Source organism: Schistocerca gregaria, chromosome X (genome assembly GCF_023897955.1).
Source record: "Schistocerca gregaria isolate iqSchGreg1 chromosome X, iqSchGreg1.2, whole genome shotgun sequence".
Taxonomy (NCBI): domain Eukaryota; kingdom Metazoa; phylum Arthropoda; class Insecta; order Orthoptera; family Acrididae; genus Schistocerca; species Schistocerca gregaria.
In genome coordinates, this window is record NC_064931.1 from 175,945,859 (window position 1) to 175,958,941 (window position 13,083).

General features: G+C 34.6%; 1 protein-coding gene across 22 annotated transcripts in view; it reads right to left on the reverse strand.

The window, feature by feature from the left end:
- LOC126298847 (nuclear factor 1 X-type) overlaps positions 1–13,083 on the reverse strand; it is a 1,745,828-nt gene that overhangs the window by 37,133 nt on the left and 1,695,612 nt on the right. For 9 of the 22 annotated variants that reach the window (XM_049990348.1, XM_049990347.1, XM_049990344.1 and 6 more), the window contains 3 exons: positions 9,436–9,638; positions 7,908–8,025; positions 2,409–2,471 (listed from right to left, as the gene is read on the reverse strand). In XM_049990348.1, coding sequence (XP_049846305.1) covers positions 2,409–2,471; positions 7,908–8,025; positions 9,436–9,638 — 384 coding nt within the window. Of the gene's footprint in view, positions 1–2,408; positions 2,472–2,949; positions 3,115–7,907; positions 8,026–9,435; positions 9,639–13,083 lie in introns of all 22 variants that reach the window. The other 13 variants (XM_049990351.1, XM_049990341.1, XM_049990338.1 and 10 more) reach the window with 2 other exon arrangements.

Genomic DNA, 13,083 nt, shown 5'->3' on the forward strand with positions numbered 1-13,083 from the left:
TGAATGTTGACACACAAGTCATGTAAACATTTTGAATCATAGTAACAAGCCAGACTCAATGGCTGGAAAATGGAGGAGAAGCAACATTGAGATTACAAGATATAATGTTCACTCACAAAGCTTTACAAGCATTAAACAACAAAATAGCACTGGTTGATATTTTCTGTGATCTATTTAAGGAATTTGACTGTTTGGATTACAGTATTCTACTAGACAAACAAAAGGTTTATGGGATTGATGGAAAAACCAACCAATGGATGATGTCATACCTAACCAAAAGAATATACCAAAGTTGTACTTACTAATTCAACAAATGCACTAAAGGGACATTATTCTGATTGGGGAGAAATGACATATGGGGTTCCCCAATGCTCAGGCTTATGTCTGCTATTGTCTCTCATATATGTAAATGATCTTTCATCTAATATACAAGAAGCAGGAAACTTTTGCACATGGCACTAACATTGTAATCAATCCAAGCATACATACAGCAACAGAAGAAATGGTAAGTATCTGCAAATAGTTTTACCATTAATTTTGAAAAGACACAACATATCTAAATTAAAAAGAAGGTCAGCATTGCTCATAATATTGATGTTTTATTGATAGCAGAATCGATTTTCGATCACATAGTGATCATTTTCAGTGCTGTACAAATTAAACTCAGATACTGGTATCACGTTATCAATAACCAAATCTGAGAAGCAATCACAATATTATTATTGTGATGAATTAGGATGAATATGGAGTTGTGTCCTCTGAATTTTTCATGGTGGTGTGCTTCAATAAAATCTTCTTGGTTTATAAGCCACGTCATTTTGAATGAAACACTCAAGCTTTCCACAGCTGTCTCTATCATCGTCATCAGGAGTCGAAATCACTGACTGCAGGGGCTGGCAGGGTTGGTCTGCTTATTTAGATGTAATGACAGCATATGGAACCTTCCAGAGAGGGCTAGAGTGGTGCATGGACATAAAACGAACTTGGCAGATCCTAGTGGTTCCATCCTGCCATGGGATCGAGTGACATCACATGATGTGAGCAGCAGATGCCACATTTGAAACTGCCCCTCCCGCATACCTGCAAGCATCAAGTCTACGTCTTTGCAAAGACATAGGCTTGACACTTGTAGGGACATGGGAGAGGCAGTTTCAAACGTGGCACTGGTCACTCACGCCAAGTGACATCACTCAGTCCTGCAGCAGTCCTGCACTAGAGGCTGCCAGACTTGCCATGCACCATTCCAGCCCTCTCTGGAAAATTCCAGATGTTGCCATTACATCCATATAAACTCCCGATGACAATGGTGGAGACAGTTGTCAAAAGTTTGTAAACTGAGAAGATTTTATTGGATATGTAGTTGATTTAGTGGTCTCTACCATACTGGAACATCTCTACTTGTTATTATGCAGTAAAGCAACTGGTACGATTAACTTTGAAGGCAGTTTCTGTGACTGACTGCCAATTTTAATGCTACACTGTCTTAACAACAGACACCAACGAAAGGACTGAAGGAAGATTAGAGTTTAATATTTTATTGACAGTGCAGTCATCAGACATGGAGCACAAGCTCTAATTGTAAAAGGATGGGAAGGAAATGGGCCACACCCTTTTCAAAAGTACCACTCAGTATTTGCCTGGAGCAATTTAGGGAAATCACGGAAAATATAAATCTTGATGGCAGGATGAGGATGTGAAGCACTTTTTTCCCAAATGTGAGTCCAGTGCGCTAACTGCTGCATCACCACATTTGGCAATAGTAACCAGACAATTTGTATGTGTCATTTATGTGTAAACAGTCTTAAGTGTAGTTATGTATTTTTGTTGTATATACTCATTTAAAGCAGAGCCATAAAATAGACGCTCTCAACTCAAAAGCAAAGGAAAAGCACTCAAAAAGCAAAAGAGACTTACTGGTGTGCCAGAATAGTGGTTACTAAACAGTTCTGATTTGCATCAATTATTGACGTAAATTTACCAGTACACAGTGTGGTCCATTAAAGTTTTGTATGAGTATATTGACGTGATACTTTCCTTGGAAGTTGGAAATGAATCACCAGTGATCAAATGTTTTAACATAGTATACAGCTCTACCAACCATGTAAGGTTCTCATTAAAAGTGAGTACCATTTTTCATTAAATGTACTCATATAATCACAGGAATTAACTAACATTTTTGTATTGCATCCCACTTTTGGTAATTAGTTTCTTGAGCCAGAAAAAACTAGTTAGAAAATAAAAAAGAGGGAATTTGACTGCTGATAATGGATTACTTGTTAAAATTTTGAAGCATTGTCTATCTATTACCCACACTTTAGTGAAAATAAAACTTTGTAGTAACTAGTTTTTGATTTTCCTGCCTCTATGTTCGTCTAAATGAATGAAACATATGTGAAAATTTTATTTACCTCTCATTTTCTGAGCTGAAGTCTGCCTTATTATATCCACATTTTCATCAGATGATATATCACCTAAAAACAAATGGAGAAAAATATGTTAACAGTGCACAATAAGTCTTAATTTTGAGGAAATAAGAAGATGATGTACAATATATCTAAGTGTTTTTCATACCAGTCCCATCATAGATTAATACTTAGACCACTCAAAACATGCAAGAGGAAGAACACTCTAAAAACATAAATGCCATTAAGCTGAAGAATGTTGTAATCTGATTTTAATCATGGTTCATAGTTCATACATGATCAAATGAAAATATCTTATAAAAGCAAAATACTTTAAAATCTATGGTCTACTAAATGCTTTCAAGAGAAAATGTATAACACAAATCTAAATCTCTATTAATAACAATTTCAAGTTCTATATTATGGATGCTGTTCCCTATATTATGTCCATGTAACCATCCACAATTCAAAATGCTGTCGAATATCCATTGCCAAACATAGTAAGAAGCACACCTAAATTTTAACAAAGAAATTGTATGTTATTCACCTGTTCCTTCTACCGTGTCAGGCAATTCTTGCTGAAATTCTTCAACTGGAGCATTTTCTGTAACTTCTTGAGCCTTTCTGGTGTTCCGGTAATTATTGTCTTGTTGAGATATGTGTTGAATACTTCCTCCTACTTTGTGTAAAACTGGATCTTTCAATTCGCTGGCTATGAAATCACATATTCCCATAATTAAACATTCACCCTGCATCTTTTTCACCACTGAATTAACAGTTCTCCCTTTCAGCCTCATTGGTTTTCGTATTAAAAAATTGCAACATAAGCATGCAATGGTATACTATACACATAGCAGTGTCTATTTACACAGGTCAAAAAGAAATAAGATTGGAATATCATACTAGCTAATCTGTAACTGATAGGCTTTTCTCTTTCTTTTCATATTTGTTATTTTTTAAAGAAACATATTAGTTTTTTGTTATTGTTACAAAGATATTCCAGAATATGTGGTAAGATAAAATTTTTTCACTGTAATTAATTTGGTGCTCTCATAACTTTTAGTCTCACAATTTATATGTAAATGTTTTGAGAGTAAACTGTAAGGAAATTTATTTTCATCAGTCAGTTAGAGTTATTGCCAATCCTTGTAACTGTTTCATTGCTGTCCATGAACTTACCTCAACACAATATTGACAACCTCTGTTTCAAAAAATGAAGTTAACTGCACCAGACATGTTAAAAGGGGTATTTGTGTTTCTAGAGAAAATGTATTGGGTCAGATTTGTGAGATGACAATGTATATATACCGAAGTGAATAGTTTTTCACCACTAAACAGTCACTACCAGAGTTTCTTGTATAGCCCTTCTACAACAAAATGATTACAATCCTAAAATCATTTAATAATTTAAGGGTAATTTGGTATAAGTATCACATAAATTACAATAAAGAAGAAGCAGAATTAAAAAATTCCCTTCTATTGGAACTCAGCAGTATTTGCACCAAAATTTATCCATGACCAGTTTTGACCGTTAGACAATTTTCAGATATTCAGAAGTGAACAGGTGCTCTTCACTCAGTTGAAGTGCACAAGACACACTATGCTGTGATTTGGCAAATATATTACTGATTATTGCAAGTGCTCTGTGGTCAAAGAAAAATATTGGACTAAATAATTTTGAAAGACATTAGAGTCTAAAATAGACAAAATGTTTGTTAGATGTAATGGTAACATAATTAGAGATGTGATTCTTGAACTTTTCCCAGCATACTGAATATTCTATTAGGTTTTTGGATTACAGCTGCTGACTTCTAGCCACAATATTTCAGCTGGCATCTGTTCAGCCATCTTCAGGTGAATGTCCACCACAGGAGATTGTTAGTTCATGGTGTCAGCTTTACAGCAAAAATTGGTGTGGGGACACATGCACATTGGCAGATGTCACAAGAGTGTCCTCTATTGAAATTTATGCCCTCTGGCATGCCCTCTGGCACACAGATCCATGTGTAAAGGTGAAACTACAAGTCATACTACTGTGGGAGGCTGGAATTTACAAAATTCCTTGCCAGTGTGGCGAGTTGTTTTTATAGCCACAAGTGTGCATTACGACAGAGGGCAGACATGTAGTTTCACCTTTACACATGCGCCTGTGTGTCAAGTATGGAACATTATTTGCAGAGGGTGCAGATTTTGATAGCAGATGCTCCTGTGATGGCCGCCAATATTCGTGTGTCTCCATGCCAATTTTTGCTATAAAGCCGACATCATGAACTGGCAGTCTCCAGTGGCAGACACTCACCTGAAGATGGGTGAATGGTTGCCAGCCAAAATATTGTGGCAAGAAGTCAAAATTATCTGGCTGCAATCCTGAAACCTCAAGGAATATCATTAGAGGTGGAAGAAGCACAAAATCAGCTGACTGATAAAAAAACCCTAACTTGACTTCAAAGTAGTTTGTATGAACTTAAAAAAGTCTAAGATAAAGTGGGGAACTCAGTCCCCCCCCACAATGTATCACTGCAGCATCTCTCACTTAATGCATCAGCGATTCTTGTTCTACAGTTTTCTTGTCTAAAAATGGCTCAGGGTATGGAGTGTCTTGAATCTGTTTAGAGCTATTCTATCGTAATATATTAGTTTACAAATATACGACACACAATGCACAATCTCTTGGGAAACTGTTACAGTCTGTGAAAATATGTACTAGTCTACTATAGTGAAACTTCACGGCAAGAATTTTGTGAAAAACTTTTTCATACAATGGGTGAGAATTATTTTCTCACCTGACAGAATCTACATGATGTCCATGTATGACTTAATAAAAATATTAAATGAGTTAAGACAAAAAATTACTCTGAGTAGTATGCAAAGTATCTACTGGTTCATTTTACTCATTTCAGAAAATGTACAAACCATAAGATTAAGAAGACAGAAACTAATAAATAGCCAAGAAAGGTTAAGTGATTTTAAAAATACCAGTGCAGCAAAACATTTATTAGGCTATATGGACTGAAGCAGTATCACCCTTGTCAATTTCATATATTTGTATACCACATTTGTCTTACTATGAACATAATGAGATTTTCAGAGGATTTATGCAATTAGAATAAAGCTTATAGGTAGGTAATGAACTAAAATGAAAGTAACTGTACAGCAACAAATCATAACTGTTTTGTTGCTTCAAAAGAAAATTTGTACAACTCATGAGAGAACACAAATATCTAACCAGAATGACAACTGTATAATTATACAGACCATCTTTCCATAAAGCATATTATATACATGTCATTTCCCTGAAAAATAAGGTATCATTCCACAACTTTTTCTGCAGTGACAATTTAAATAGGTTGCAGCTCCACCCTGTACATTTGAAATATTTCATTCATAAAGTCAACAAGTACAGGATGTATTTACAAAAAAAATAAATTGTTTCTAAGTTTCTAGCTTCAGAGAAATAGAAAAATAAGGTATATTTCACATTATGATTAGATGAGCTGAAACTAATTGTAAGGCTAAATTGTTTACTAAGTGAACTAGGTCTTGAACAATTAATGAATTCATTGAAGGTGAAGGCTTACTATATTTCTTCCATGTAGTTTTATAGTTTTATGAAAAAAGACACAAATGTGATCTTTACCTCTAATCTATCAGCCAGTTTAAAAAAAGAATACTAAAAGTAAAATCTAGGACAAAAGGAGGAGTACAGGCTGTAGCTGATGAACAACAAGAATGTACAAGAGAGCCAAAAGATAATAAATAGGAATTGATGTATAAATAAAAATAGCAAACATTGGCAAGGAAAAGAAATGATTTGAAAGAGGAACAATCAGGAGACTAAAATAAAACAATCATAGGATTAAATGAAAAATTTGTTACAGAAACTGATGGAGAAGACATGATGGTATAGATGAGAGTTTAAAAATAAAAACAATGTACTGATGAGAGAGAAGGAAATTATAGTTTTGTAGTAGGAGATATGAACATACAGGATTTATGAATCTGAACTGGCAGTAATTTCTAATAACAGTCACATCTACACACTTCTTATTTGAACCAGCCATTATGTTCCAGTTATTACAATAATACAAGTGACTATATTCAAATTATAATGCTTTTGGATATTTTATGTTTTGTGGGTCTTAAAAATTTCTCTCTCCAGAAATTCCACAACCAACACAACTCACATAAAATATTCCACCATCCTTATTAACTTTGGTTGCTTTGAAGATTATTGCAACATGAACAGTTAGCTTCAGATATATAGAAATTAAAGCTATTTGACTTATTCCAAAGTTTTTAATTGTTGTGAGAGAGGAATATGTTAACTTATATCAGTTACATTCATATGGATAGCTATGTGATTACATGAAGTGTTGAATTTAAATTTTGGATAATATGAAGTTTTAGCAATTTTCATATGAAATATTACCAGTTAAAAGAAGGAGTATGGATATTTACTGACAGTTTGTTGTAATTTGATGAATATGATTGACAGGCAAACTTGACTTATTCTCTTAATCCCAATGGTATAAACAACTTAGACCTAAAAAGATGGCTGTTTACATTTTTAAATTGTTTTTTCTTCTTCTGCATGTATCAGACTCTAAATGCTATGAACTTTCTACATTTTTACGAGGTATCCTGGGAATGCCAAATTTTCCCCATTCATAAACTGTGAAATGCTTTGCATCGTGTCAGAAATCATAAAAAACAAAAATCATACAGAATACAAGTGGTTTCAAAGATGATTGCACATTCTAGCAACGAATATCCTGAACACTAAACACAGTGCTTGAAAACAAATTCATTCTTCTCTCTCTCTCTCTCTCTCTCTCTCTCTCTCTCTCTCTCTCTCTCTCTCTCACACACACACACACACACACACACTCACTCACTCACACACACACACACACATTAAAATAAACTTGCATTTGAACAGCTCATTCTGTGAGAACATTAATACAACAATGAGAAAATATCATCTGTCTCAAAGATAAAACATAACTGCATTCACTATATAATATTAAATATGCAATGTTTATTAGTTATAATATTACTTGTTTTCACACTATAAGTTGGAAAATTCAGTGCCTACATAAAGCAGCTTTGGACAAATAAATTATTGCTGCCTTTCATTTATAACTTTAAGTTTTTGTTTCTATGGAAACATTTACCAACTATGTATTGTCAAGAAAATTAAAACACACTAATTATATTCTTATTTAAAGCCTGATCATGTTTTCAGCTACTCCACTCTGTGATCCTAAAAACTGGACAATAAAAAGATGTTTTTGAAAATTTTCACAGTAATTTAATTAACAGATGAACACCATTTCATGCTCTACTTTTGTGTGGGGAAAGAAAGTTAACTTTAATATCATAGTAAATAAAATGATGTAACAGCTCACAACAGGAAGAAAATGTTTCAATATCTTTTCACTATGAAAAATATGAAAACTATTGTACCACTGTGGCAAAGAAGAAAAAATCCAAATAAAAGTTTACCTGTAGATCGAATGATTGCCACAGGTCGAGCCATGGGTGGGGGAGGTGGGGGTGGCAGCATTGAGCTAGGGTAGTATTGAGACAGTTTTGATGGACTCCTTGATGGACCCGGCTGAGACTGCAACAAACAACCCAATTATAAAATCAGATAGATTGCAGTACACAAAAAAGGGCGCACACCATTAATTTTCTGGAATATTATGTCAGTTTTGAATGAATAAAAGGTTAACAGTACCAAGTAACTTCTAGATGACTATTTAAGTTGAATGTAACTATGTGGTGGAACTTATGGATAATTCAGAGAAGCTAAATAATCTTGAATGTTTATGTGTCTTTCAAAGTTCATGAGTCATTATATGATACAAGAATAATGACACTACACCACAAATGGCCAGAATATATCATGCTTATTTGATATTATTGTGTATTCTGAAACAAGTAACTGCCTAGCCTTCAAGCAAAAATCTCCCCTCAAGGATTTACGCAGAATTATTTTGAGAAATATAGGAATTCTTAGCCAATGAGGAAATTTTGACCATAAATTATATAGATACACTTTCTAGCATTTAATGAGTTATAGGCTGTTTTTCCTAAGCAAACATAGCTACTATTAATTTTAATGTATTTATTGAATATAATCAAGCTCTCTCTCCCTCTCTCTTTCTTTCTTCCTTTCTTTCTCTTCACACACACACACACACACACACACACACACACACACACACACACACACACACACACACAAATGAAAAATCTGGCTACACTTCACAATGTTTTTGATAATTCAAACTGTATGTTATTATTGAGAAAACATGTATAATGAACATTTACTAAGAATGAGATTCTGCTTTTGATTTTATCCGCAATTCTCAATAATAGCTCATCTATTAAATATTGTCATAAATTGAAGAGACAGTTGTGAAACTGAGAATACTTTAGTACTAGTAAATAAAACATTATTTGCATTTATGGTATAGATAAGAGACAGTAACAAATTTTGAAATGCATCTTCACACAGAAAAGTTATCTTTATACACGACCGAGAGAGAGAACCATAGCAAGTTGTCATATGATGAAAAAGTCAAATAATTAGAAATTTTGAACAATAAGTGAATCATATCAACACTAAAATATTTCTTGACATACTCCAAAAATTTTGTTTTATTGTTCGATCATTTAGCTCATTTATTGTTTTTCATATGACAATAGTAAATCAACTTTCTGTATACATTACTCCAATGTAGTGTTGCTACCAAGCTAGCAACTCACTATAGTTGTAACATATTAATTAAGGTTTCCTTAATTAATAAATTACAAACTTTCTGTATGTTTGTTATTCTGCTCTTTGGTATAAATTTAATTTTCTATATTATCTCCAAAGATGTACAACCAGCCTTTTTGTTATGATTTGGATTTGTAATTCAATAAAAACATTATGAATCATTTACTACAGTTTTTAATGAATATGGTAATCTGATAAATACTATTTTAGTTATTAAGCCAAAAATTTAGCAGCGGAAAAACCAACCTGACTCCCTTGTTGCGTGTTTTCAGCTTCTTGACACACAAAGGTAACAAAATCAGACAGTGTGTCATGCCCATTTTCAGGATATTTTGTTGGACTGTGTTGAGTGTGGTTGGGGCCAGATGCTTGCTGGTAGAAACTGGCAGATGCACTTCCACTAAGACTTGAGGAAGCTATGGATGTCACAGAACTGTGTTGCTGCAGACCTATAAGATATGTAGCTGTTAATATTTGTATTGTATCATACTGAGTCATATCAAGAGATGAGATAGGTAGATGCTAATCTAGAATATAAACATTTAGCTACAAAAAACTAAAATGTCAGATCGACCTCAGAACATCTATAAGCACAATTCCAACTACATATTTCAAAAGCAAAGCAAGACAAATAATACACATAGTTATAGAATTATGGCCATGCTTTTAGTATGTCCAAGGCTCCAGGATTACAGTCAGTGAAGCATCAGAAAAACAGTGAACTTTATCTTTATTTTATCCAAATATGTCAGTAAACTTATTTGTAAAGTGAAATGCTGTGCAACTGTTGTGCATAACCAAACTTTTTGTAGAATCAAGTAGTTTTCAATATTGTTAACACTGCACAAACTTAAACTAAGATGGATTATGTATGTGACAGCTGAATTTACTGTGCTATCAGATATATTAAATTTCACACATATGTTACATGGTTGAACAGACATGTGGAACCATCACAGCTACAAGTTTCACATCTTCTTTATGCACATGAAGCACTTTAAACCTTAGCTATATGTTGAGTAGTTATGTTACTCTCTTCATTGTCTGTATTCCATCCAGGATTTTCGATTATCGTTTCAAAATTACATTGTAGGAGTTATTAAAATTGGTGCCATTCTTGAGTTTGTATTGGATAAAATGTGACATTATTTTTTCATGTAATTAGAGTCTTATTGAATTGTGTCTGCTGATGACATCCTGTTCAACTAACAATGAATCATATAAAGAGTTTAAAAAGGTGGTAATGCTCACCTATTTCATCAACCTGTGGTAAACTGTGTAACTGCATTAGGAGTATTTGGTGGTAGTGTACCCACGATCATGAGCGCATGAATAAACTTATAACAATGACATGTTGGGAAGAAAGTGGAAGCTGAGAGAAAAGGGGGAGGGAGCGAGGGAGAGAGGGAGGGAGGGAGGGAGGGGGGGGGGGAGAGAGAGAGAGAGAGAGAGAGAGAGAGAGAGAGAGAGAGAGAGAGAGAGAGAGAGAAAGGGAGAGAGAGAGAGAGAGAAAGAGAGACAGAAGGCTGCTAGAATGATTGACATAACAGAAACAAGTGCTTCAAATGTGACTGGAGAACTAACTTTTTGTGTTTAAAAATCAACAATCAACAATGAAGAAACAACTGCATTAAGAATGTCTGTGGATGAGCTACAATTGTAATTCACATTATCAGACAGTCACTAAGGCAAGCAGAGGAAAAGAGGAGAGTAACACTCTCAGACTGAGGAAATATCAATCACTGTAAAGTGTCACTGGATCTGAAAATCTACCCTTCACACCATTTATCCAGTTTCTGAGCAGACATGAATGACCAAGTAATGTGACACTAGTTCATACCAGTGGTGAAGCATAACAGTATATATGTCATTATTTGAGCAACCACATAATTGCACTATAACCCTATTGATTAAAAAGGAAAAGAAAGGTAGATTAAAGTTTAATGACCAGTTGATTACAAGGTCATTGCAGAGGGAGCAAAAGCTCAAATTAGACAAGGGTAGCATTATTTTGAAAGGAACTAACCCAGTGTGTTCTATCTAAAATTTAGGGAAAATGCAGAGAACAGAAATCCGGATGGTTAGGCAGTGTTTCCACCTCTTTCAAGTACAGATACTTGTGAAAAAGATATTTATGACAAATAAACTATGATTCAGACCTGAAAGTATTTTCTTGACTCTAAAATGAGAAGAAAGCCATATATAAACACATGCCCTAAATCCCTCCTGTTTCAAATTAGCAGCCCTTTGATCATATCTGAATAAAAAGATTGTCAAGAGACATGTGTGCTAAGTCAGGCCAAAAACTGAGTGAGTTTTACATGGGAAACAGGTGCCAGCTGTGCCAGTCTAAAGCAAAATGAGCTATCTAGGATACCAATGATGGGTGTGACGAAATGATCTTTTTCATGTGGGTTGTATCATATCCACCTTACTCACCATTGTGGAAACTACCAGAATTTCTCAATAAAGAAATTTAAAAAAATGTTTTATTTATTTAACACCAACTACTGGTGCAAGATTTTATGTGGAATTACACTACTTACATATTTAATAAAATTTTTAAATTCCTTTTTGGGTTACTAGAAAGCCTAATGTAGTCTATGCAGTACCATTCACATACTTGTACTGGACTGGGTTGAACTCATTTGGAAACAGTATTTTGAAACAGTGTGTATGAAAGAAGAATGAAAACGAACATGTTCCCAACTTATCAGTGGATGTTGTTGTGCAATAAAAAGGCATTAGCCTATGTTTTTAAACAGAATTTTCTTCTCCTTTGGTCTTAGCAACACTGTTTGCATCATTATAAATCTAGCACCTCATTATAAATCTAGCACCTTGTATTTCAATCTCTTTCTGTTCTGTACACCAACTGCATCATTCATGTCTACGACATTTGTCAGGTCATTATGCATTGCCGGCATCTCGTGGTCATGCGGTAGCGTTCTCGCTTCCCACGTCCGGGTTCAATTCCTGGCGGGGTCAGGGATTTTCTCTGCCTCGTGATGGCTGGGTGTTGTGTGATGTCCTTAGGTTAGTTAGGTTTAAGTAGTTCTAAGTTCTAGGGGACTGATGACCATAGATGTTAAGTCCCATAGTGCTCAGAGCCATTTGAACCATTTGAACCATTATGCATTAGTTGCTTAAAATTACATTTTAGAAGTTCAATATCTGTACAAGATGCACTAGAAATTTTCTATCTCTGTTTAGAGTACAGACAACTTATTTCTGCTTTCTTGTATGCATTAACCACAGCTGACTAACTCAGATGTGGACTTATAGCCGCATTTTCAATCTTTGACCAGAAAGACTTATTTGCACTTATTCATTCAATATTCAGTTTTAAAATTTATTCTTTCTACCATATTATGTGCTATCAGCAAAATCAGAGAAAACCTGCATGTTTTAAGAAACACACCAAGCAAAAATTTAGTAAACTGCAGGGGATATGAAGCTAATATCATGGAACACCAACTCTAGCCTTGATAATGGGCTCAATTTGACTAGAAAGAGAGTCCAAAAGTTTCCTCAGGTAAGCTATATCCAGCTGAATTCACTCATTGGTGATTAGATCCGACAGAACTGTAAAGTTGTGGGGATGTTTATTGCTACATTTCACCTGCTGATCCGAACAATCCCAGATATTTTCTGTGCGAATAAGATAGGGTGATTTAGTGAGCCAGTTGAAATGTGATACGGTGCCAAAGTGTTTCTCATGCCAGAAATGTATGCAGGCATCCCTGTGAATGTGTTTGTCATCATATTGGAAGAAGGGAGTGCCCTGAATCAAGTTCATACTAACCTGAATGAGTATTTAGAGTTATGGTCCAGAAAACACCCCCGACACATCAGAGAACTATCTCCAGCCTGAGCTACACCCTACACACACTT